This window comes from Rattus norvegicus, chromosome 9, assembly GCF_021556685.1.
Source record: "Rattus norvegicus strain SHRSP/BbbUtx chromosome 9, alternate assembly SHRSP_T2T, whole genome shotgun sequence".
In the NCBI taxonomy this organism is placed as follows: domain Eukaryota; kingdom Metazoa; phylum Chordata; class Mammalia; order Rodentia; family Muridae; genus Rattus; species Rattus norvegicus.
The window spans coordinates 70,219,234-70,246,098 of NC_141542.1; the positions used below are offsets into that span (position 1 = coordinate 70,219,234).

General features: G+C 40.5%; 1 protein-coding gene across 1 annotated transcript in view; it reads right to left on the reverse strand.

The window, feature by feature from the left end:
* The window catches only part of Dnah7 (dynein, axonemal, heavy chain 7), a 305,586-nt gene that overhangs the window by 88,740 nt on the left and 189,981 nt on the right, over nt 1–26,865 (reverse strand). Inside the window, 3 exon segments of the mRNA NM_001419550.1 lie at nt 3,399–3,589; nt 10,882–11,036; nt 24,261–24,424. Coding sequence (NP_001406479.1) covers nt 3,399–3,589; nt 10,882–11,036; nt 24,261–24,424 — 510 coding nt within the window.

Consider the following 26,865-nt stretch of genomic DNA (forward strand, 5'->3'; position numbering starts at 1 on the left):
AGGAGAAAATAAAAGGGAGAAAGAGGAAGAGGACATAGGAAGGGAGAAGGGGGAGGAAAAAGAGGGAAGAGAACCAACTGCTGCTTTGTGCTAGCATACTCCGCTACACACCATGCCAAGTCCCAATACAGAAACTGAAAGTTTAATGTCCGGTTCTGTTCAACTCAGTATTTATATTAGGTACAAACTACTAGGTCCCAGCATGAGCCACCACTCTTTCTCTTGCAGATGAGGGTCAATGTTATTCTTTCTTTAATCTCTGAATTGTCTAGAACCTTTAGTGGTCTTGCCTGACTTGTCTTTCCTTTTCTCCCAAGTGGAAATATGCCGATACTGATGCCATGGACCGGCACCTCGCCTTTGTCTTTTCAGCACAGTGTCTGAGATCTGGCTGCTCTACAGGTGACGTCACAAGTCCCTGCCTTTGCTGGCAAGAGGCTATTCCCTCTGCAGGGACCTGCCATTTTGTTTTTGTATGGAAACTTGCTAACTGAGGCCTCAAGTGCAAAGCAGCTTCCTCTGGTACCCCTAAGAAAGGGGACTCACTTCTCCCACCCAAACCTGATGCCTGCTTCATGTTCGTGTCGCCCATGGTTCTTTCCCCCCATCTTCTCAGTGCTCAGCCTCCAGTTGTTAAGGCTTCATCTTTTACTGTCTATTTTACTGGACATTGGGGTCTAAGTGATTGCCCCTACGGCCTGGAGTCTGCACATAGCCCCTGGGACCCTGACCCCAAGTTAATTCTGATTGCTGAATAACAATGCTGACAGCCAACAGCTGGGCAGAAGAGACATAGGTGGGGTTGAGATTTCACAGGTTTGCAGGAGAGAGAACCATGAGGAGGGAGGAAAAAGAAAAAGTTGCCATGGAATAAAAGAAGAATGTTCAGGAGGGAGATGGGATAGCTGAGCCATAAAAAAATGTGGCCATGTGGGCTGGCCAATTGGAGTTAAGAGCAGCCCAGATAAAACATAGTAAATAGTAAGTGATAACTCCAGATTATGGATACGAACCAAGATTCTAACAGCATGGAGGGTAGGCAGCCGCCCAGCTATTGTGCTGCCTAAGGCAGATTAAAATATAAAGGCTGTGTGTGTTTTTCATCCAGGAACATAAATGGTCTAAAGCGGGGAAGAAGCTCCAGGCTGGAATTTTAATATTTTTTACTACATCCAGTGCCACTGTGTACAGTTTATATGGATGCAGTCATAGGTTTAGATGAGGTAATTATCATGAATAAAATCAAAACCGATCCTATTACAGATTAATACTGAATGATCAGCCACCTCTACAGGCTCAACTCATTTTCATGCAAAAACTGTATTGGCAGCATGCTTGGTTTATAACTTGTGTTTTGCGGCATTCAGACAGAAACCTATTCATTGCAAGCCTAATGATGTCAGATCTTTGAAACCAAGATATTTGCAAATGTAGCCACATGTTCACAAAGCATCTGAAACCCTAGGAACACAGCAGCAAGATTTCATTTTCATTTAGACTCAAAAGGATGTGAGCAGCATGGCTCCCTCCCGTGGGTGCTTTTGAAAGCAAAAGGCACATGAAAGACCCTAAAGTGTGGGGGGTGAGGAGACATATTTAAATATGTAAATGAAAGTAACTACCTCACCAAGCTTCCTAATCCCCATTTAATCAATCCCAGCAATTAAAATAATGGAGCAATAAAACACTCTGGGGATCATAGGGATTTCAGGGCCGAACCATACACAGATTCGTGTCCTCCCCGCAGCGCCTTACGACTTCTGTCATAACCAGTTATTATCCAACCAAGGGCTGTTTGTGCTCTATGTGAGACTGCCATGTGCTTTACTGGTAAGTAGAAAGGTTTTTTTTCCATACTGTTTATTAATTTTTTCTTAAGACAGCCTTGGGATTTTATTTCCTCATGTTTTATTCTTTTTCTCCTTCTGCTGAAAAGAGAACTGTTAAACATTAAACAGTCATGCTAATGGTTGACATTCATACAAACGCAATCCACTAGGCCTCATCCTGAGCATTTTATGGAGACTAACTTATTCAGGTTTTTACTTCACTCAATGACATAGTAACTTTTGTTGTGATCATTTACAAATGAGGGGACTGATGCACAGAGACCGTGAACGGCGTGGCCCCATCTGTGTTAGAGCAGCAGTTCAAATCCACACCTGTAACTATGTTAGTCCTTGTCCTAATGCAGAGAGAGAGATACCAGGCAGGTTTGGTTTTTGGGGGGAGGGTTGTTTTTTTGTTTTTTTTTGTTTGTTTTTTGAGTGTTTAAATAACTGTGTGTTTAGCTAATTAAAAACAGTGGCCACAGCATTTTCATTATTTCAAAACCGAGCTAGACCATCACACACAGACATCTGTCTCCTCTCGACCTCTTAGCTTCGGCTGTGTTCATCAGTCCATGGGTGTACTCTGAGGTTCCAGGACACACTGTGGAGACCACCACCCCCACTTTCATGCCGCACACATTACACTCACTCTGTACACACTGCTGTGTGCACAGCGTGAATCCCTTAAAAGCAGGCATCATGCTCACCTATCATGGATGGAATGATTGTACCAACATCATCTGCCATCTGCCTTTCAGCAGAGGTGCCCATGTTAAGTATTTTCAATAAAAAAGATCTGAGCATACTGGATAGGGACAGATCTTCTTCTTCCTCTTCCTCTTCCTCTTCCTCTTCCTCCTCCTCCTTCTTCTTCTTCTTCTTCTTCTTTTCTCCTCCTTCTCCTTCTCCTCCTCCTCCTCCTCCTCCTCCTCCTCCTCCTCCTCCTCCTTCTTCTTCTTCTTCTTCTCTCTCTCTCTCTCTCTCTCTCTCTCTCTCTCTCTCTCTCTCTCTTTCTATATGTAGTTTAACAGATCAGAATAATTTGGTAAATAAATGTTACACTCATTCTCAAACATTGAGTGACAACCAGGGATGAGAGTAAAGGAGTAAAGGAATTAAAATAGAGTTTGGTAAAGTCCCTAACCCTAAGAGCCCAGCCTTATATCAATGTATAGTCATTTCAGTCTTTGCATAACATGTTAACTTTACCCTTTAAAGGAATTTGCAGTATTAAAACAAAAGACACATCATTCTTTTAAATAATTCTGAAAAATCAGAAAGGAGTAGCCTTTCTCTGAGGAAGGATGGAGTCCTGTTTCTAAATGTCAGCTCCAACAAGGAACATATTATCTACTACAAAGCAAGACGATTGGCACATGACACCTGTGCAATCGTCCAAGGATAACTGTGCAGATTAGATTCTTGTGGCTGTTCTTCCCAGCACATAATTTCAGGAAGTAGAGAGGACAAATTTCAGCTGTCTTAGGAAGACCTGGTCCTCTTTTGATTGAGTAGAAAGATATGAGATCAGGAGCTGCGATAAGGAAATTTAGGAAATTTACTGGCCTTCACTGACGTCTCTGGGAGATAGTGTGGGTTTCTCAGCTTGGTTGTGATGTAGAAGCGGAAGTCAGGAGCATATTCAATAGTGGAGTCTCCAAGCCGGATACATGTGCTCCCACCCTGTTTGAAGGTCTGCTTCAACAGAAGAGGCTCTAGAATCGGGTCCAGTTCTTCTCCCACATTTTCTAGTAACACTAAAGGCAGAAATAATCATACTTAAGATATTGACTAAAGCATCCAGTGCTCCAGTTCTTTCAACTCTCCAGATTCTTTCTATTCCAGTAGCTACCTATAAGGTCACTTTCATCTTCTATGAATATAGATAAATGATGTCATAAAAACATTGGCTGCCTGTGGGAAGGATCATGAGTAGGTCTACATGGCCTCTCTACTTTCTTCTACACCCGTTAGCCAAACAGCCTAGTTTGATGTTCTCTATCTGGGACTTACTGTATTTAGGCATGATGGCTGAGAAAATTCATTTTGGGGACTATTTCAGTATTTACTGTATTTTTATTACAAAATAACTCATAGAACATCTGGAAATACAGGAAATTATAATGAAGAAATTGGGCAACTACTTCTAATCAGATTTTCTTTATCTTTCTCTCCTCCATTAAATAACTTAGGTTGTATGATGGTTTGTATATGCTTGGCCCAAGGAATGGCACTATTAGGAGTGGCCTTGTTGGAGTAGGTGTGTCACTATGGGTATGCTCTGTGCAATCGTCCAAGGATGATTGTGCAAATTAAATTCTTGTGGCTGTTCTTCCCAGCACATAGTTTCAGGAAGTAGAGAGGACAAATTTCAGCTGTCTTAGGAAGACCTGGTCCTCTTTTGACTGAGTAGAACTATATGATCAGAGATCAGGAGATCTCTCATTCTAGTTGCCTAGAAGTCAGTCTTCCACTAGCAGCCTTCCCATAAAGATGTAGAACTCTCAGCTCTGCCTGTACCATGCCTGTCTAGATGCTGCTCTGTTCCCACCTTGATGATAGTAGACTGAACCTCTGAACCATTAAGCCAGCCCCAATTAAATGTTGTTCTTTACAAGAGTTGCCTTGGTCATGGTGTCTGGTCACAGCAGTAAAACCCTAAGACAGAAGTTGGTACCAGGAGTGGGGTATTGCTGTTATAGGCCTGACTATGCTTTTGTTTGGAAGAATGTGGATTTGGGGACTTTGGATTTGGAAAGCAATGGAATGCTTTAAATGGGGCTTAATGGGCTATCCTAGTAGAAATTGAAAAGACTTTGTTACTGAAAGTGATTTGAGTTGTTTGGACCTGGCCCAAGACGGTTCACTGAAGAAGAATTTCAGTATGTGGCCTTGAAACTGTAATTGTGGTATTTGAGGGGAAAATGTGACTGCTTTTTCCATTTTCCAAAGAGTCTGCCTGAGGCTAAGTTGAAGAAACTTAGACTAATTGCTTTGAAAAAGGAAGTCTCAAAGCAGAGTGGTGTAAATTCTGTTGTGTGGTTACTAAAGTTCACTCTTATGAAAAGCATTTTGATGAAAAGGAGCAAGTTAAGAAAGGAAAAATACAAAATAAATGCTTTGAGTATTAAAGGGACACCAGGAAGTGAAATGTAGCTAAATCCTGTGTTCAAAGATATTAAATTGAATTAAGGGAGTAAGACCCCACCCAGCTAAGTTTGCTCCAGGCAACTTAGTACAAACCTTTAATCCCAGGAGGCAATGACAAAGAGATCTCTGAGTTCAAGGCCAGCCTAGAACAGAGCAAGTTCTAGGTGAAGATAAACTTAAATCCAGGCTTGGTGGATCACACCTTTCATCCCAGTTCTTAGGAGACAGGCATGCAGATCTCTGAGTTCAAAGTCAGTCTATAGAGCAAGTTCCAGGACAGCCAAGCTTAGGCAGTGAAGGAGATGGAAGAAAGCTGGTGATAATGTAATAGAACAAGGGGGTCATGTTCCAACCCCAGCAACTTTGGCCATGTGGCTCTGGCTCTAGAGTGCAGAACAAAAGGGAATACTAGAAAAATTGAAGCTGGTTAGCTGGAGCTAAGAGATTAGTAATGATCAAGAAGAGACAAGCATCACTGAGGTTAAACCCTTCTGGAAAGTGTTTTCTGAAAGCACAAAGAAGCTGTGTTCCAGTGATAGCCATGGTTATACCTCGTGCTGAAGCTGTACTTGGTAATGTGTAAGAGTCACCCAGGTGGTACTGGTTTTGAGGCATGAAGAGATCATGAAGAGCAGCTGAGGCTTGGCACTGTGAGAGGCCACGGAAGGCCATTGGTGAACTGCACCCTCAGTTGTGGTTGACAGCCAAGTACTGAAGGGGTCATGCAAAGGATTTGAGGCTTGGCACCATGAAGAAAGCCTATGAGAGGCTATTGGTGAAGCCTAGTTGTGGAGGAAGACCCCAGTGTATGGGATATGCCAGTACCATGGGATGATCACCAAGAACAGCAGACGAGTGGATCAACCTGAACTAAGAGTGTTACAGAGAGCAGAGCTGCAGAAATGATGCCAGACCTTTGGAAGAGCCTAGAAAATTATGTGTGGATCCCAGACATTGAAACAAGAAGCTGTAACATTCAAGTTACTAACAACCTTCAGATGAAGAAGTAGGACTCTCAGCTCTGCCTGCATCATGCCTGTCTAGATGCTACCCTGCTCTCACCTTGATGAGAACGGACTGAACCTCTGAACCAGTATGCCAGGTCCAAGTAAATGTTGTCCTTTATAAGACTTTTCTTGGTCATGGTTTCTGCTCACAGCAGTAAAATCCTAACTAAGAAAGGTTGACATATGTAAATTGATAGAAAAGGATGAAAAACTTCATATAACATAATTACCTAATGAATAATTCTCAATTCAATTTTTCTATCAATTTCTCTACACATAGTTGAGATGAAACAAATATCAATTTCTGTCCTAATTATTTTTGCATGACATTACAAAATTATCCTATATTATTAAAACTAACAAACATATTATTGTTCTCTTATCTTTTAACCAGTGGTATGGTTTTGATATGATTATATTTGGATATTTTTCTATTCTAAGACATAAGTGTCACTCTAAGCAAAATTTAGCATCTCAGAATATTTCCTTCTGATGTCATTCTAGAAAGGATCCAGAGACAAATGATCTCTAACAGTGTTAACTCCTAGTGCATTTGCTAAGTTAAAGTGTTACATGATAGTGCTTAAACCTCGGACACAGGCAATTCTGAATTCACATACCTGGTAAGTGTCCCTTGAAGGAATGGGAATAATCCCAGCTGGAAAGAGTGGCCTCTGGATTGAGGGAGTGGAAGATGTTTGCACTATGCATGTGGACATATTCTTCCCTTCCCTGGTTACTCATGGCTGAATGAATTTTTACAACCACCTTCCTACCCATTCCTCCACAGCTGGTATCTTGACTAACAGAGACATAGAAGGTGTCTTTTAAGAACTCAGTTTCACTTTTTGCTCATTTATTTTTATAGTTAAATAAAATGTATATTCATAGTATATTTATAGTGAATAATGAATATAATGAATATGCTAATTTCCATGGTCTAAGTTATTCTTTTTCCCACCAGTATTAATGACACTGCGAATGTTGTTTTGCCTAAAAGTCTGTTCCTGATTCTGTTCATGCTGGTCCTAGAAGCAAATGCACAGCCAATTTTTTTTAAAGCACTTTAAGTCACATTACAAACTACTTTCCTGAAAAGCTGTGAGACATCAGAGTTGCAGGAGTGCACTTACTTCATTGCTGACAGACCTATCTGTACAAAACTTGATACAAAGCAGGGAGAAGCCGACAGTCAAGATAGGAAAAATTAGGAAGATCTAGATGCTATGTCTAACCATTTCAATGGAGAGTGTCAAAGAGCTGTGTAGATTAACTTCTTTCTCAACAGTGTCAAAGTATCATGCTATGTGTACTTTATTGATTGATACAGTAAATGTAGGTGTACCTAGATTTTCAATATCATTGGTTGTCAAACTTTTTAAATAACAAGCTTTTTAAAATTTTTTTAAAAAGTGGGTCTTATTTTAAAACTTAATACAACAAAAGAACAGGGAGACATGGATCCCATTGAAGCAGAGTTAGGTGGATGAAGTTGGCAAAACCCTCTGCCTCTCCACCCAAGCTGCCTGTGAATAATAAGAGACTTAATGCCTCTGACCCTGAGTAGGTCAGAATCTAAAGAGAACTTCTCAAGCAGAAGGAGCTTTAACTATTTATGTTTTCAGACTTTTACTTGATGTGTTAAATAAATAGATTAGAGCTTGACACCTTTCTATGAGAATTTAAATTTTTTATTCTTTCTGATGTTTAATGTTAGAATACATGGTAAACAAAACAAAACAAAAACCCATTAGCCAGAGGCAGAAGACCTGGGAGTTCTGGCCCCCATTCTCCTCATGGGTCATGCAGTCCTAGCTAAACCACTGAGCTTTCTCTAATGTCACCTACCTTCTTAATAAATGACATGGTTAGAGCTACAGTGGGATCCCAACTTTTGTTGATGAAACTTTATGTAAGAAAAATATTTAAAGCCCAGTGCACAGTGTACACAGAATCCCATTTAAATCCCAGTGCACATCTTTAAGTTTGTGCAATGCTGCTCACCCCGCCCTACACACTGTGACCCACAGTCCTCTGTTCTCTCTGGTTGCATCTCACGATGTTTAAGATACCCAAAGCAGTCTTTCTCTCCTGTGATTAGGATGTATAATTTTAAAATCATTAGAACTATCTACTACCTGCTCTATAATTATGGAATTTAAACATCAAAATCTATGACTGAGATTTGAAAAAATGTCAAGAATGCCAAGCAGATGGAAGGCACACCATTGTTTTTCTTTCATCATACCAAACATTTTAATATTTATATTAAATAATTTCAATTGCTTGAAGAACAAGTGACAATTCTCTCTAGAAGTTCTTTCTGATTTTTCTGAATTCACAAAGAGCATCATCTACAGCTTTCTCATTTATGTTTTAAGTTATTATAAGTAAGCCACTTATCACATTCTCAAAGAATGTGATAAAGCCCCCAGTGTGGTCCTCAGCATTGATAAAAGCCAACAGAAGCTACACCACCACCAAAACCCATAGACTGAGCGGTCGTCTGACACTAATTACCCAACAAATGATAAGCAATTTCTCCCCAACACTACACAGCTAATGTGCAGGGGAGGAAACTGAGTTATTGAACTAAACACTGAACGGCAAAGGCAGAGACTCTATATCCAGAAGGAAGGGGCCTACTCAGAATACTACTCTGGTCCTTATTTAAGAGATGCTTAGTTCACAGGTCCTTGGGTGAGGGGTTCTCACTTTCTGTCTTTGTTACAGTAATACATGAAGGATTCTGACATCACACTGAAAGAATAAAGATTTTAAACTATCCCCCACTGACCCTGCTGTGAGGACAAGTGCACCTCACAGCAAAGAATAACATAAAATGTTTTGGGGATGTAGCCTGGCAATAGCCACCACAAACCATCTGGCCTCGATAAGGCCTGACTCAACAGTCCTGAGAAAAACAAGAATTAGGGTCAGCTTGCCCCAGAAGGAGGGTGGCCTAGAGTTGAACTGAGCCCAAGTTACAAACCAATGAAATTGCTTTGTGTGAATGTTGCCAACTACCTATGTAATTTTCCCTATAAATCCCTTCCCCTAATTGGGCTCGGAGTCAACTCCTCTGTCTCCTGTGTGAGATACGTGTCGTCCCCAGAGCTCTGGTTCCTCAAATACACCTCTTGTTTATTACATTAAGACTGGTTTCTCGTGAGTTCTTGGGAGTTGCATCATCTCGGGATTTGAGTGGGGGTCTTCCCCACCCCGATGGTCTTTCAACACAAGCAATATATTTGAAGAGTAGAGATTATGGCTCCCTTTTTGTGTAACTCCAAATCACCTTTAATATCTTACATACAAGTTGTTCTATGTCATATTAGGCTAACTATAAATAATGTACTGTACATTCTTCTAAAAATTAGACAGACTTTGAATTTTTTACCATATAAAATGATGTTTGACCACTACCCCAAGACTATACATGGGCTGACCCATGGCTCCAACTACATATGTAGCAGAGGATGGCCTTGTTGGGGTACCAGTGGAAGGAGAAGCCCTTGGTCCTGCCAAGGTTGGACCCCCAGTGCAGGGGAATGTCAGGGGGTGGTAGTAAGGAGGGGGTAGATGGGGGGAGACACCCTTATGAAGAAGGGGGAGGGGGAGGAGATAGGGGGCTTATGGACAGAAAACCAGGAAAGGGAATAACATTTGAAATGTAAATAAAGAAATACATCTAATTAAAAAAATTAAATAAAATGATGTTTGAGGATATAAGTATGTTTTCCAAGATTTGACAGAATGTATGTGCACGAACACTGCATGGCATACCATGCAATGGTATACATTTATGTGTCAATTTAATGTGAATGTAAAAGTTTAAAATTCAAAAAATAGCATAGAATGAAATACCATGTGTTTGTGCTTTAAAATTAGAGCTTTTTCATTCCAGGCTTCCACTAAAATCCTTAAATTATAATTGAAACTTGAAAGCAAGCTTATTATTAACAAATAAACATTGATACCGTGGGACTGCCAGCTTGCTTGCTGTGTCTCTTTGAGCTACAAAGCTTTCAGCAAGAGGAACCCGAGGACTTCTCCTAGAGCTACGTGTGCTGTGGTTTCGTAAGTGCTTGTCCTTATTTGGCGACGTTTGATAAGTTACACAGCTTTAAAAGAGGATCCCATTAGTGCAGGCCGCACGCACGCTGCATTTTGTTTTGGCAAGTATATGCCGCCTGCATAAGACCTTGATTAAAAACAGTTCTTGCCATTTTTCTAATCTTTCCAGTGCAAATGCCAGATAACAGTGCAAAATCGGCTCCATCTCCCTGGTGCTTTTGTAGCATAATTCAAGAAGAAACAGAAAATGAAGCTAACTGCTGTATCAAAGTATGATTGGCGTAGCAATATCAAGTGGGCTTTTTAACTGTAGAAGATTAATAATGAAAACAGAAGAAAAGCAGAGAGACAAAAATTAAAACAGCTGACTTAGAGGCAGCCCCATAACAGCACTTTTTAACAAAGGGAAGTTCCTTGTCTTCTAGAGGTTCACTGTCTGAGAGGTCTTCATTTGATTATTAATAAGTAATGAGAGTTCAGCAAGGTCATCAGTTAATACCAAGTCTGAGGAGCCAGGTGGGGGTGGGGCACACCTTTAATCCCAGCACTCAGGAGGCAAAGGAAGGTGAATCTTCAAGTTCAAGCCCAGCCTACTTTACAGTTCTAGGACTGAAGAGTTCTAGGACAGCTAGGCTACACAAAGAAACCCTGTCTTGAAAAAGCCACAAACAAACAAACAAGCAACCCCCCCCAACCCCAAAACAAACAAAATAACAAGCCTGGCACAAATGTTTTTCAAAACACAGCAACAAAGCATGTGCTAATTGTGGCTGTCTGAGCATTTCCACACTCACCCTTGTTACTCATCTACATACCAGGAGTTCCAAATTGGATACAGTTTTCCAGAGTCCTCACGTAGTCAGGGTCACTTAGTTTAATAAGCTGAAGACTATTGGTTTTCTCCATGTTCTTGATCCATTTGTTAGCCTGACCTTGAGGGTCTATCATCAGAGGCCACCTTCTTGCATTCCTGGAACAGAGAAGACAGATAACTCTGGTCAGACCATAATTAGTCTCACATGACTGCACTAGTCGGTCTCAGATGACTGTAAGTTTAGCCTCTGTTAGTAATGTTTTACTCCTCCACGTGATGAAAAATGAAGTTCTTGACGTAGGCACTTTTAGTCTGAGCAAACTGAGAGGAAAACTGTCAAGTCCATTTCACAAAGTTAAAATGATTTTTTCACTCCTTTTGGAATACTACAGTCTCTAAATTTTAAATTACATGCTATATAGTATTTGCAGTTCTTGCAAAATATGCTACAATGAGACTCCACTTTCTACCTAGGGTTTGTTATCAATTAATCCTGTGACCTGAGCAGGTTAGTTTGTTTCCTTAACTTCTATGTGTTTCTGTGTTGATGCTTGTACAAGAGAAAGAAAAAAATTGATTCATTTTCTGTTTGATTCCTAGTCTGTTTTCTCTCTTTCTCCCTATCTCCCTCTCTCTCCCTGACACATCTTCTCTCCCCTCTCTTCCCACCTCCCTCTCTCCCTCCTTTGTCTTCCTCTCTCTTCCCACATCTTATCCCTCATCCCTCTCTTTCCCTCCCCCCTTTTTAGTAGAGTTATAATGATTTAAGAAACATGAATAGCTTAACTTTCTATCATCAAACTTCCATAGTACTTACAAGCACTGTAGGTTATAGCCATGGACCCATCTTTGTTTCAAACAATTACACATTTAATGTTGTTCATTTTCCACAAGCTTGTGATTGTGAGCTTCCTAAGTACAGACATGAACTCTCTGAAGGCCGAGGTTCACACCGTGGGAAAACTCTATTACTTTATTCCCACTGAAAAATGCCAAAAGCAAGACCGGCAGCCACTGGGACTCAATTTATGTGTAGAACTGAAGAACCAGAAGTTATCCAGCATCTGCCACCTTCTTGAGAGATGCAGCATGTACCTTCCTGCTTTGTGTGAAATGTAATGAGCAATTAGTGTTTACTAAACACTGGCCTGAATTGTGGCCAATGTATTTTAAAAGGGAGCACAGGAAATTCATGCAGAATGGCAGAAGGGCAGTAGGGGAAAATGGAAGAGGACTGAGGGGAAGAAAATAGGATTGGAACAGGATGGTATTAAATTCATTCATAATAATATGAATCTAGAATGCCATTGGATAATTAGTCATCCAAAATTGAAAGTAATCAGACCAAAGATTAGTATTTAATCTTAGATACAAGTAATATGAAGAGAATTGTATGCTTCAGAAAATGAAAGGATATGAAAGTAAATTATAAAGAAATAAAACTATAAATATGTAAAGACTTTCCAGCTTGTCACATTCTAGAAATATTTTTAAGTTTGGAGAAATGTATTAAGTGGCACTTAGACTTCTCCAGAGAAGCTGAGCAACTTCCTCATTGTTCTGCTTTCCTTCCCCAGTTATTTTAGCCATGATAACCAGGTTCATGCTGTTTCTTTGTCCAAAATATACTTCTTCCCAATCTTTTCACATCTAATTCTACTCATGTTTCAAGGTCAGCTCAAAAGCTATGTAGACCACAAAGCCTTTCCAGGTCGCTTTTCTCTTGAAATCTCTGGCGATACATCCTCATTACCTTTACGGCACTTTCACAGAATGCTGACATTCTATTACCGTAGTTCTATCATTTCTTCACTGCATCACCTGACTAAATTGTGGAGCCCCTTGAGGGATGGGCACATGCTGATTCTTAGTTTTCATTTTATATTCAATAAATTTTAATATGGTTATATTTAATGATATTAACTTAAAACAGCAAAAATAACTGGCAAACAATAAAAAATTTAATTATTCAAAAATGTAAATTTTTTCATGGTTGTCTCTGCAGAGAAAACCTGGCTCACTGAACAGCGTTTGAAAAATATGTGGTGATACTGACCAGGAAAGCCTATTGAATCCTGCCTCTTTGATTGATTACTTATTGTATGCACCCTCCCAAAACCTGTTCAAATTACAAATTTCAACTACTTTTAGATTCTAAGAGGTGAATAAACGAAACAATGAATGACAAATTTTTTTAGCAATAACCAGTAGGAGGCTGTGAATAACCTGGATTTTCTCTGTTTTACTGTCTGGATTAACAAAGTCACTTTATAGCAGCTGTAGGGTGGAGGTGAGAGTCTCTCTCAGAGTAGAGAATGACAAAATGTCCATGTATCAGCCAGTAAGCGAGACTGGAGACAGGGTCCAGGTGGGGCAGGAGCTTGTACCCTTCCCTCAAAGGACTAACAATTTAGTCAGGTGATGTAGTTAAGAAATGATAGAGAATATCACCATTCTGTGAAAGTACCATAAGTGTAATGGTGATGAATTGCTAAAGAGATTTTGAAAGAAAAGAAAAGAGCTCTGTTTCTGTTCTTTCTCAATCTCTCTCTCTCTCTCTCTCTCTCTCTCTCTCTCTCTCTCTCTCTCTCTCTCTCACACACACACACACACACACACACACACACACACACACACACACACACACACAAAGGCTTAGAATGACATAAATCTGGCTCAGAAGCAGACCTAAAAAGCCTGTCAAAGCCAGTGTTGGTCTGAGCCAACACTGGAAAGCATCACAACTAGAAGACAGATATTGACTTGTCTGACTCCTAAAACCACTTTTTTTTTTTCGGAGCCAGGGACCGAACCCAGGGCCTTGCGCTTGCTAGGCAAGCGCTCTACCACCGAGCTAAATCCCCAACCCCGACTCCTAAAACCAAACTCAGTCTTGCCCAGAGGATTTTATCAAGACCCAGGTTTTCACACTCAGAAGTTCTAGAAAAGGGCTACTTAGTAAGCAAAGAATGCATTTGCTTCCCAGGGGAATAAAGACACAACTAGACATAGGAACAGCCCCAGAGCACATAGTACAACTATTCTTCAGGAAACCAGGGTGAATATGATTTAAGCAAATGGAGAAATGAGATTTTAGAACTGAAAAACATAATGTCTGAAATAAAAATTTTACTGTGGACTCCATAGTAAAAGAGAGATGACAGACCTATTATATCCACATGAGCATAAAATGGCAAAACCGAATGTGGAACAAACAAGACTGGGGAAAGAGCGCCTCAGAAATTTGTTTGCTGTTCTCTCTCTCTCTCTCTCTCTCTCTCTCTCTCTCTCTCTCTCTCTCTCTCTCCATCTGAATTCTGAACATCTTTGCCCCAAATGCAGGGGCACCCACATTTGTAAAAGAAACATTATTAAAGCTCAAATCACACATCAAACCCCATATAATAATAGTGGGGGACTTCAAAACCCCGTTATCATCATTGAAACAAAAAATAAACAGAGAAACAATGAAACTAACAGAAGTTATGAACCCAATGAATCTAACAGATATCTTCAGAACCTTTCACCCCAAACCAAATGAATATAGTCTTCTCAGCACCTCACAGACCTGTCTCCAAGATTAACCATAAAATTGGGCATAAAGCAAACTTCAACAGATAAAAGAAGGTGGAAATAACACATTGTATCTTATCAGATAATCATCAATTAAGGCTGGACTTCAAAAACAACAGAAAGCCCACATACTCATGGGAACTAACAGTGAACTAAATCGATCACTTGGTCAGGGGAGAAATAAAGAAATTAAGGACTTTCTAGAGCTCAATGAAAATGAAAGCACAATATACCCAAACTTATTGGATACAATAAAAGCAGCACTAAGAGAAAAGTTCATAGCACTAAGTGCCTTCATAAAGAAATTGGAGCAATCTCATATTAGCAACTTAACAGCACACCTGAAAACCCTAGAACAAAAAGAACCAAACACACACAGGATGGCAGGAAATACTCAAACTTAGGGCTGAAATCAATCAATTAGAAACAAAGAGAATAATACAAGGAATCAATAAAATCTGGTTCTTTGAGAAAATCAAGAAGACAGAGAAATCCTTAGCCATATTAACTAAAAGGCAGAGAGACAGTGGCCAAACTAACAAAATCAGAAATAAAAAGGGAAACATAACAATAGAAACTAAGGAAATAAAAAAAAATCATTAGGTCTTACTTCAAAAGCCTGTATACCACAAAATTGAGAACTCTAAAGGAAATGGATGATTTTCTAGATAGATACTATTTACCAAAGTTAAATCATGATAGGGTAAACTATCTAAACAGTCCTTTAACCCAAAGGAAAAGAGAAGCAGTCATTAACAGTCTCCCAACCAAAAAAATGTCTAGGGCCCTAGGTTTTTACACAGAATTGTACCAGATATTCAAAGAAGAGCTAATGCCAATACTCCTCAAACTAGTACTCAACCTAGAAACAGAAAGGATACTGCTAAATTCATTTTATGAGGCCACAGTCACCCTGATACCTAAACCACATAGAACAATAAAAGAACTAGAAGAATCACCATCTCTGATCTGAAGCTGTCCTACACAACAAGAGTGATAAAAACTGCATGGTATTGGTATAGAAACAGACAGGTTGATCGATGGAATTGAATAAAAGACCCAGAAATACCCCTCCACACACACAAACCTTTGGACACTTGATTTTTGATAAAGAAGCCAAAACCATATAATGGGGGGGGAGCATCTTCAACAAATGTTGATGGTCTAATTGGATGTCTGCATGTAGAAGAATGCATATAGATCCCTATTTATCACACTGCAAAAAACTCAAGTTCAAGTCAACCAAAGACCTCAAGATACTGGATACACTAAATCTAATAAGGAAAAAGTGGAGGAAATGCCTTGAACTTACTGGCACAGAAGACACTTTCCTGAACAGAACAGTGGCTCAAGGTCTAAGATCAACAACTGATAAATGGGACCTCACGAAACGGAAAAGCTTCTGTAAGGCAAAGGACATTGTCAATAGGACAAAACGGCACCCTATAGATTAGGAAAAGATCTTCACTATATTTGACATAGGGCTAATATCCAAAATATATAAAAGAACTCAAGAAATTAGACTACAACAAACCAAATAACCCAATTTTAAAAATGGATGCAGAGCTAAGTAGAGAATTCTTAAAAGAGGAATCTTGAATGGCCAACAAGCACTTAAAGAAATGTTCAATGTCCTTAGTCATCAGGGAAATGCAAATTAAAATGACCCTAAGATTCTACCTTACACCAAGCAAAATGACTAAGATAAAACAAAACAAAACAAAACAAAACAAAACAAAACACTCAAATGACTGCACATGCTGGCTAAGACGTAGAAAGGAACACTCCTCCACTGCTGGTGGGAATGCAAACTTGTATATGTACTCTGGAAATCGATTTGGTGGTTTCTCAGAAAATTGGAAATAGATCCAGTTATACTGCTCCTGGGCAGATACCAAAAAGATTTTCCAACATACCACAAGGACACATTCTCCACTATATTCATAGCAGCTTTATTCATAATAGCCAGCAATGGAAACAACCCAGAATGGATACAGAAAATGTGGTCCATTTACACAATCGAATACTATCCAACTAGTAGAAAAACAAGGGTATCTTGAATATTTGCAGGCAAATACCCTGAGTGAGGTAATCCAGAGCTAAAAGGACATGCACAGTATGTAACTCACTGATAAGTGGTATTATCTATAAAGTACATACATGATGCTCACGATACATGTCACAGACGCAAAGGAACTAAATAAAAACGAAGGCCAAGCAGGGATGTTTAAATCTCACTTAGAAGGGGGAAGAAAATATTCATGGGGGGCCGGGTGGCGCAGATTGAGGGAGGAAACTGAGGAGAGGCGGTGGAGATGAGAATGGGGGTGGGGTTCTGGATCAGATGTGGGGAGAGACAGGAGAGAGGACCAGAGGGACAGGAGCATAAATGGAAATCTGCATGTAGCTGCCAGGGGCGGGGGTTCTCTAGGAAGCACCAGAGACCTGGGCTGGGGGAGGCTTCCAGGAGTCAATGCCCGTAATGCATAGCACTGTGGATATGGAACCTGAGGAAGCCATCAGGACCCCACCCTCCACTTGGAGGGATAAGGACATCAACCCACACACAAAACTTTCAACCCCAAAGATGAGGACATATTTCTAAAAGAAATACAGGGACACAGATGGAGCAGAGACTGAGGGAATGGCCAACTCATAACTGACCCAACTTGAGACCATCCATTAGGCAAGCACCAACCCTGACACTATTATTAATGATACTCTGTTATGCCTGCAGACAGGAACCTAGCATAACTGTCCTCTGAGAGGTTCCATTCTGCAGCTAACTGAAACAGATGCAGATACCCACAGCAAAACAAACATTGGACAGAGGTTGGGGACACTTATGGAAGAGCTGGGGGAAGGATTGAATGCCCTGAAGGGGACAGGAACTCCACGGGAAGACCAACAGTGTCAACTAACCAGGACCCCTGGGTGCTGTCAGAGACTAAACCCTTGGACTGAGGCCCCTGGCACATATGTACCAGATGGGTAGCTCAGTCTCCTTGTGGGTCTTCTAACAACTGGAGCAGGGGCTATCCTTAAAGCTGTTGTCTATCTGTGGAATCTGTTTCCTAACAGGGCTGCCCTGTCTGGCCTCAGTGGGAGAGCATGAGCCTAACTCTACAGAGACCTGATGAGGGGAGATACTCAGGGGTAGGCCCACTCTCTCAGAGAAGGAGCGGGAGGGGAAATAGGGGAAAGGAAGTATCTATTCTATTTTTTTAAATGCTTTACATGTGCTTAAAATCTAGTTGCATTTCCAAACAAGAGACTCAATTAAGTAGAACAGCAGGGATACACAGAGGTTCTTCAGTATTCTCATTAGACTTACAGTCAGCCATCTCTATAACTACAAGAGGAAGGGCATGAGAAGAGACTGTTAGATTCCACAAGAATATATGGTCTAGGGGCAGAGCAAGACAATGGTTCCGAGATACCTGTAGTGAGAATTTTGGTTTCTTTTAAAAACACAGAAATGCTTTGTGAATATTGTTTGTTTTGATCCCAGATATGGGATATGGGGCTATTTCAGATTGTCCACAGCAGCTGACTATGATTTGTTTCGTGCTCTGGCAAAGGTATGATTTTCTGCCAACTGAAGATAGCTTATGTTTGGAATTCTGGGACTCCTGAGAGGGTATATAAATGCCAGAGGCCTGAGAGGTGCCTGCTGCTCCCCCTGCTGCTCCCCCTGCTGCTGTTGCTGCAGCTCTTGCTGGTTCACTGTGGCTGTTTGCTGATTGCTTTTGTTGTCTGATGGATTTCTGGTTGGAGATATCAGGACAACAAAGATTGAACTTGCCACCAGGAACTCAACATTCCTAATCCCTAGGAAGTAGCCTAAAGAGACCTATGTCCCCTTTCCCCTCTAACCTTCTTTTGTGCTTACCTAGTTTTGGTGGGTTGGAAGGGATTGGGGTGAGGAAGAATGGTAAAGAAAATAATCCAATAAAGTAGACAAGAAGTATGGTTTCTGTGATGGTTTGTCTATGCTTGGCCCAGGGAGTGGTGTGGCCTGTTGGAGTAGGTGTGTCACTGTGGGTGTGGGCTTAAGACCCTCATCCTAGCTGCTTGGAAGTCAGTCTTCTCCTAGCTGCCTTCAGATGAAGATGTAGATAGAACTCTCAGTTCTTCCTGCACCATGTCTGCCTGGATGCTGCCATGTTCCTACCTTAATGATAATGGACTGAACCTCTGAACCTGTAAGGCAGCCCCAATTAAATGTTGTCCTAATAAGATATGCCTTATAAGATACGTCCTTATAATAGATATGTCATGGTGTCTCTTCACAGTAGTAAAACTCTAACTAAGAAAGTTACTGATCCCCTCCAGTGTTGTGGATTGATTCTAATGTTATTTTTGTTAATTCAGCTCCCAAAATCACACAGGAACCTGAACATCTGCCTGTAAGACTTTGAGGGTCCCTGTCCCTAACTGGCTCTAGTTGGTAAATAAAGTTGCCAGCAGCCAATGGTTGGGTAGGGAGACAGAGGTGGGACCTTAGATTTCCTGGGCAAGAGAGAAAGAGATTTTTAGAATAGCCATGATGGGGAAACAGAGACATCAAGCTTGAGGGCTATAAGAGAAAAGGCATACAGCCATGTAAGAACTGAAGAAGAGTGGCCTCAGGGGCCACCCCCCCTTAGTATCGGGGTAGCAGAGATGAAATATAGAATTTCATAAGTAATAATTCACGAATACCAGAGCAGAGGCATACAACAATGAGGATGTTTTGGGAGTGGCCCAGCCAATGAGCTTAGGACATATTAAAAATAAAGCTACCTATGTTTGTCTTTCATTTGTGAATCCAAAACATTCAGGCAGGAAGCGAGGAGCATGCGTATACCCACCAGTGAGTTTAGGACAGATTAACATACAATGGACTCAATCCAGCACGCTCCCATGACATGCTAAATTTAACAGTTTACACCAGCACAAAAACAAAGAAAACCAGGCAAGAGACCAAAGACTCTTGTTTTTCCTGTAATGGATCAAAGGTAGTATTGGCCTCCTTTTGAAATTCCAAGAGGCCAGGTATGTGGAGAGATGCTTCCTCAGAGGGTTAAAGAAGAGGATTTAAGTCTAGACCTCAGACTGAGAACACAGAACCAGGCCCATTTCTACAAGACTGAGTGCTAGGGAAAGCCCCAAGACTCCTACTATCAGGTTGAGTTGCTGGAATTAGTCCAGCAGCCCTTATAACCATTTATAAACACTAATAAAGACTGTCTGTGGTGGTTTTAATATGCTTGGCTCATGGGAAGTGGCACTATTAGGAGATGTGGCCTTTTTGGAGGAAGTGAGTCACTATGGGAATGGGCTTTGAGGTCCTATGCTTAAACTCTGCACAGGACTAAAGAGACCCCCTCCTGGCTGCCTGCAGAAGACAGTCTCTCCTGGTTGTCTCTGGATAAAGATGTAGCTCCTCCCGCACCATGTCTGGCTGGACACTGCCATGATTCCTGCCCTGATGATAATGGACTGAACCTCTGAAACTGTAAGCCAGCCCCAATTAAAAGTTCCCTTGGTCACAGTGTCTCCTCATAGCAATAAAACCTTAACTAAAACAGAAATTGGTACCGTGAACTGGGGTATTGGTGTGACGGACCTGACCATGCTTTTGTTTGGCGGAATGTGCATTTTGGAACTTTGGACTATAAAAGCAGTGGAAATGCTTAAGTGGGGCTTAACGAGCCATCCTAGTAGGAATATGGAAGGACACTGGTGCTGAGTGTGAAGTGAACTGGCTCAAGGGGTTTCAGAGGAGAATTTTAGTATGTTTCCAAGAATCGTTCTTCGTGATATTTTGATGAAGACTATGGCTGCTTTTTGCCCTAGTCTGAAGAGTCTACCTGAGGCTAAAGTAAAGGGATTCAGATTAATTGCACTGGCAAAGGAAGTCTCACAGAGTGGCTCACCAACCTTTCATAATTCAATGGCTTTTCTAGCCCAAAGTTTCTGCAATCCTCCCCCAAAAACACATGGTCAGGCGTGTTACAGCAATAACTTATTATCCTGGTAACAATTTCTGTCTCAATTAAGGTTTCTATTCCTGTGATGAAAGATCACCCCAAAAGTAACTTGAGAAGCAAAGGGTTTATTTCACTTAAAATTTCAGGTAATAGCCCAACACTGAGGAAGTAAGGGCAGGAACCCAATCAGCCCACAATGGGTTGGGTCCTCCCACATCACTTAATTAAGAAAATGCTTACAGCCAGATTTTATGGAGGCCTGTTCTCAATCGAGGTTCCTTTCTCTCTGGTGACTCTAGCTTATGTCAAGTCTACGTAAAACTGGACAGCATACAAACTGAAGGAGACTTTCTTTTACCCAATGAAATCAGTGTAACAGCCAAACCCACTTGTGGTGCTCAGTGTGTTTGCATCCCTTTGGACTGGGAAATGCTCTGGGCCCAGCCCAAGTTGTGTGTTCACATAGCTTGGGTAAGGCTCTCATCACTTCATCTGAGGAAATAAAAGTTATAAAGACATATTGCCTGACTCAAGACTACGCAAAGTTTCCAAAAGCAAGATGATACAATACTTGTATCATGACAGGCAGATAGCTCAATGTATAGAATGAAGAATCCAGTAGCAGACTCACATGTATAGGGACAGTACGTTTTTCAATAAAAATACAGCAGTGAGATTGACGGGGAAGCGGTAACATTTTAGAAAAACTGTGCTGGGATAACTCTGTCTCCCCTTTTTTGTGTGAGCATATGAATGAGCCTCTGCAATTACGAATAAATGCATAGTGTTCTATACCCAGTTAACAGCTGTATCCAATTTTTGTCCTATCAAATAATGTTCTTCACGTAACAATTTCTTCATTGGAGATTAGAAGAACATAAATTTAGCTTTTTTTTAGTGGGAGAGGGGGCTTCCACAAAATATTAGATGAATAGAAAGCAGGTGGATGGAAATAACCTGTGGAAGCATTTTTTGTGGAAGATGTTATACAGCATACTTTAGTGGAAGTAATTTCACTTTTGGAATGAAAATATTGAAACAAAAGTGAACAAGCATTCTATTTACTTGCTTACATTGTCACGTTATTTTACATTATTTTTGACAAAAATAAAAACGGAATGTACTTTTTTTCAGTCTTCCTTCTTACTTCCTCCATCAAATATCCTTTTGTTACTACTTTAAATGTTGGCTTATTTATTTAGTCATTTGCACATGACGTTGTGAAGGTCAGAGGACAATCATTCAACCTTGTAGGTCCTTGGGATCGAATTCAGGTTGGCATCCTCAGCCACAGGAGCCAGTACCTGCTAAGCTATCCCACTGACCCTCCAACATTCTTGAATTTATAAATGTTTAAAATCAACTGTTAGCAAATGGAAACCGAATTTGTTGGCAGTTGCTGTTTCTGATTTTGACAGTTTTCTCTTTAGTTGATGTGTAAAGAAATTCTTAGTTAATGCCCTTTGGGGTTTTTGAAAAATGCAGATTTCTAATGTCTGTTGGTCACAGTAGTTGGCACAGAAGGACACAGAATTAGAATATTTAACTGTCGAGGGCTAAGCTAGTCTTGGGCTTACCTCATTCCTTGTCTAAAAGGGAACATAACTTGGCAGAGCTAGTCCAGTTTGGGCCTGGGCCAGGGTCTTTGGAGTCTATGTCTCCTACAGAAAATCAAAGCCTGCCTCTTAAAAACTGAATTAGCTATGTCTAGATATAATCCAATTATGTTCACCACTATCATTGACTCCTAAAAGCCAAGGACTTTTAGGTATTAATAGCCCCAAATTTTAATTATATCCTAACTTGTCCAAACTCTGTAGATTCTTACTGTTTTCCTGAATAATCACGCCTTACTCCGCTGCGATGGGGTATTTAAGAGAGCCATTGTACCTAGTGTAAACTCTGGAGTGATGGCACGCCTAGGCTTTGAAGTGATCTTTTGTTAATAATCAGTGACTGTTATTTGAGATTTATGGAGTTGGCTTTCCTGTAGAGCTTCAGATCATATAAATGCCTTCAGTCACAAAACATTCCTGGTGAACCAGGCAGGCCTGTAATGGTTGAGAAACGCTTGAGTAATGTGTTCCTTCAGACAACACCTACATCAGATAAAAGACTCTGGTATTTAAAACATGACTTGCTGAAAATACCTTTTGTGTGACAATTAATGAAAATGCTTCTGCAAGGCTGTTTGGGGTGCAGTCCACTGAGGCTGACCTCTCTGCCCCTCCAAGGCTTCATTACTTCCTCAAGCATCTCTCTTTCTTTGGTTGTCCCTTGTGAAACAGTTTACTGACACTTGACTAAAGTAATATGTATTAAGTACTTAATGTGTGAGATTAGGTTCCTAGTAAGTGCTCAGTATAAGGGATTATCGTTACCAAGCAAGCATCCTTGGGGAACAATGGAGGTATTATGCATCTCAACAAGATGCTTGACAATGATTTCAAATGATGCCTTTAAATCTTTGTCCTGAAATGTCTCCCTGGAAAGCTGCCAAATACATGGACCAAAAAATACAATAATGATTGATGTCAGAGCTTTCTTCTCAGTGAGGTTGTTACCATAAGATTCTTTCATTTTTTTATTCTATAAATTAATAATAAAGATATAGGGGTATCAGGTATTGATAAACCTCTATTGCTCCAGGAAAAAGGTGGGGAGGGAGAGGAGAGGGTGTTGGAAACATGGATGTGTGTTATCTTAAATAACCGTCATTAGAATCTTAAAAGTAAAATATATTAACCAACAGTTGATTATGAAATATAAATTGAAGTATAACATGACCCAAGTGGGTAAGGAATAAGATATAGACTGGTCTCTGGTGGATATAATGGTTATAGACACTTTTTGGTAGGTAGAACAAAGGACATAAATTACAAAATAAAAGAAAGAAGACATGGCTATCCTTCTTCAGGAAGCAATCAACTAGAAACACAAGTGTCTAAGAGAGAAGTGTTTGAAGAGAGGGATGCAATAGCCACAGGGCATTTCTAACAGGATAACCAGATGAACAGCGATGGAGGGAATACCAAAGTTTTACTTTACATTACTATTTTCATAAGTATCGCATACTCACCATACCTATCGGTTATCTCTGTCTAAAGTCTTTATTTCCAGACTCCATTTTTACTTGCACTAATGTGATTTCTGGTGGAAATTACGGCAGAACTGAGTATTTCTTACTAATGCTAAGAAACACCATGCTGTTCCTAACACTCCTAAACTCTAAAACACTTTGGCCAGGTCAGAAACAAGACTGTGAACTTGAAAAAAAAGATACTTGTTCTCACATTTAGACAGGTTGACCTGTGATCAGGAGAAGAGGGGGTAGAGGCCTAGAGTCCTCCTGGCTGCTTCTCTGCCTTTTCATCAACCAGGAGATTCGGGGTTGGGTGGTTACTGGTCAACTCACAGAATGAGCCATGAGTCAAACTTGTCTCAAAACAGGGACAAGGACAGATTTTTGAACAATGAGGTTAATTACCACCAAAGACTCACCACTGTTTATCTATTAACATTTTATAACAGGATTTCTGTTTTATGGAAATAAAAAGACTCACTTACCAAAGAGTTTTCACCTTATAATCTGAAAAAAAACCTATGACAACTTGGGCAGTTGAACTTTTTCTGTCTGTTGACCATAGCTTCTGACAATTGACTATTACAATATTAACAAAAAAATTATTCATGCTTAATACAGCTAATTAGCAAACATTTCAATACTGTAAATGTTTACTAGCTAAAGCCACTTTTTTAAAAGATGTTTCCAGATAAATGTATCTACTAATTAGATATCAAATCTCATTTGTGAGAAAAGACTTTTCCTTACATTATAATGATCCCATTATCAATGGAGAACAAGTCGGAGGGTAATCCAGCTATATTCCAAGCTCGAATCGTCACAGCTTCTCCCAGCGTACCCATAAGAGAGTAGTCATCTGAGCAGGGGATGTCTCTTTCTTTACACGAGTGTGACCATTCCTTGGTTTGGTGCTTCAAAATATTCACAGAAAAATATAAACATGAGTTGTTGGACAGTTGCCAAAGGAATACTAAACTCTATTTACTGAGAAAACCAACTGCTGTTAAAGCTTCACCTCCGACATGACTTGTGTACCAAACCCTTTTCAAATAAAATTATAATGAAGAAAGTGAGCTATATACTCTAATAAGCAATAAGATAAAGCCCAGATTGACCACATGACAACATTGGAACTTTATATCTGGAAAGAAAAATTACTGTGTATTATTGTAAAGTTTAAACTTACAAAGTAGTTGACATTCTCTGGCTTCGTTTCACTTCTGTTGCTATGATAAAAATCACCAAACAAAAATTAAGTTAGGGGTAAACTGGATAAATTTTGCTCCCAATTAAATTCAAGGTGGAAGGAACCTAGGGCAGCTGGTCACAGTCCCAGGCGAGGGCAGAGGGAGGATGGATGTCTGCCTCTACTGCTCACCTCACGGTCCTGCAGAACCTATACGGTAGGAAGTGGTGCTCCCCACATCCTTGGTGGATCATCCCACCTCCACTAATTCAGTTAAGAGAATCCCTCACAGGCATCCTCATGGGTCACCCTGATGTAGACAACCCCTAATTAAGACACCCTTTGTAAGTGACTATAGATTGTGTCAAGTTGACGGTTAAAGCCATCATATTCTCCATGCATGTATATTTAAATTATACAGAAAAAATACTATTTATTTATAATACAAAACTAAACCTGTGGAATAGGTAGAGGACACAGAAAACATCTATTTCTGGCTCCCATGTGCTCTATAGGAAGGATTACCTGAAGTATATTGAGTTGTAACAAGGGTCAGGGCACACTCTGAATTGTGCCCTATCTACCAGAGGCATGCTCTGTTATGGTGGCCAAAAACCAGGAGAGTGCTCAATACTAAAGTTCACAGTAACGTTGAAGTCACAGACCAAATGCTTCAGAACTAGTCAAAGACATGATATGAGGGAAATAGAAACAGGCAAAAAGAGGGTGTCCATGAGCAAAGTGGGAAAATGAATATACATGATGCTTGGACCTGTTTGGGGCTAATGAGGATGTCCTGTGTGTGTGTGTGTGTGTGTGTGTGTGTGTGTGTGTGTGTGTGTGTGTGTGTGTGTGTGTGTGTGTAGGTGGTGATGGGAAGGGTTTGGTTGTCATTTCTTCTCCCTCAGGTTCCTGCTGAGTAGGCTGTGCCAATACTCTAGTTTTATGCCTAAAGGCCATGGCAGATTTGGGTGAGTGGTGACTTCATGACCTTAGAAGTTGTTAATATTACTTAGAATGTCCAATGTCTCTATTAGTGGTTAAAATTACAGCTGACACTGTTTTCCTTTTTGCACCCCATCAGTAGTACATAGTTTCAAATTATTCATCTACCAACGATGCTGATTTTTAATCACTTCATTAAATCCAGGCTTCTATTTCATAATTATAAGACTATAATTATGTGTGATTATTGGTCCTTTGGATCTTAGACCATTACACAAAGATACTTGGATGAGTGAGAAGCAGAGTTCTCTTATAGCTGTGGGTGTATGACAAGATTTTCACTGGGAGGAGCTGCTGCAGTTGGAGCAATGGTTTACAATACAGTAAGTGGGATGGCATGAGCTAGATTTCATGCACTTCCTGGAGACCACGTCTGAGTAATTGATATGGACATAAAAAGAGGTTTCCCTTGGAAACTTGAGTAATTTGAGGGCCTCTGAAAGTTGTTCCTTGTCCTGCAGGAGTGTTCGAGCCTAAAAGGGAAATCACTGGGCTCAGGGCTTAGAGGAAAACATGGATGCTTTACCCATAATTGAGAACACTGAAGACAGCAGTTATGAGATAATTTTGCTCCTTAACCCTGTCCATTTGCAGTTACCATGTCAGCCCTTTGTGGGGAGACAGCTGGTGATTAGGAAAATGCCTCTGGTCTTTGTCAAGTACTCACTTGTTAATGTGACAAATCCACCTTTTCATATTTTATTTTATAAGTTATATTACTATCTTTTGTGATGTTAAAATTGCCGACAATTCAGCAGTACCCTATATTGAAATTTTTGTCTGTTCCCCCCACGTTCCCATTCTCCTCCAAGCATTTCCTGGTGCTTTTTTAAAGATATATTTGAGGCCTTTTTAGTAACATATAAAAGTATCAGGTGTAGTGTGATGTGGTGTGACGTGGTGTGGTGTGGTTTGGTGTGATGTGGTGTGGTGTGATGTGGTTTGGTGTGATGTGGTGTGGTGTGGTATGATGTGGTGTGGTGTGGTTTGGTGTGGTGTTGTGTGATGTGGTGTGGTGTGATGTGGTGTGGTGTGGTGTGGTGTGGTGTGGTGTTATGTGGTGTGGTGTGATGTGGTGTTATGTGGTGTGGTGTGGTGTGATGTGGTGTGGTGTGGTGTGATGTGGTGTGGTGTGATGTGGTGTGGTGTGGTTTGGTGTGG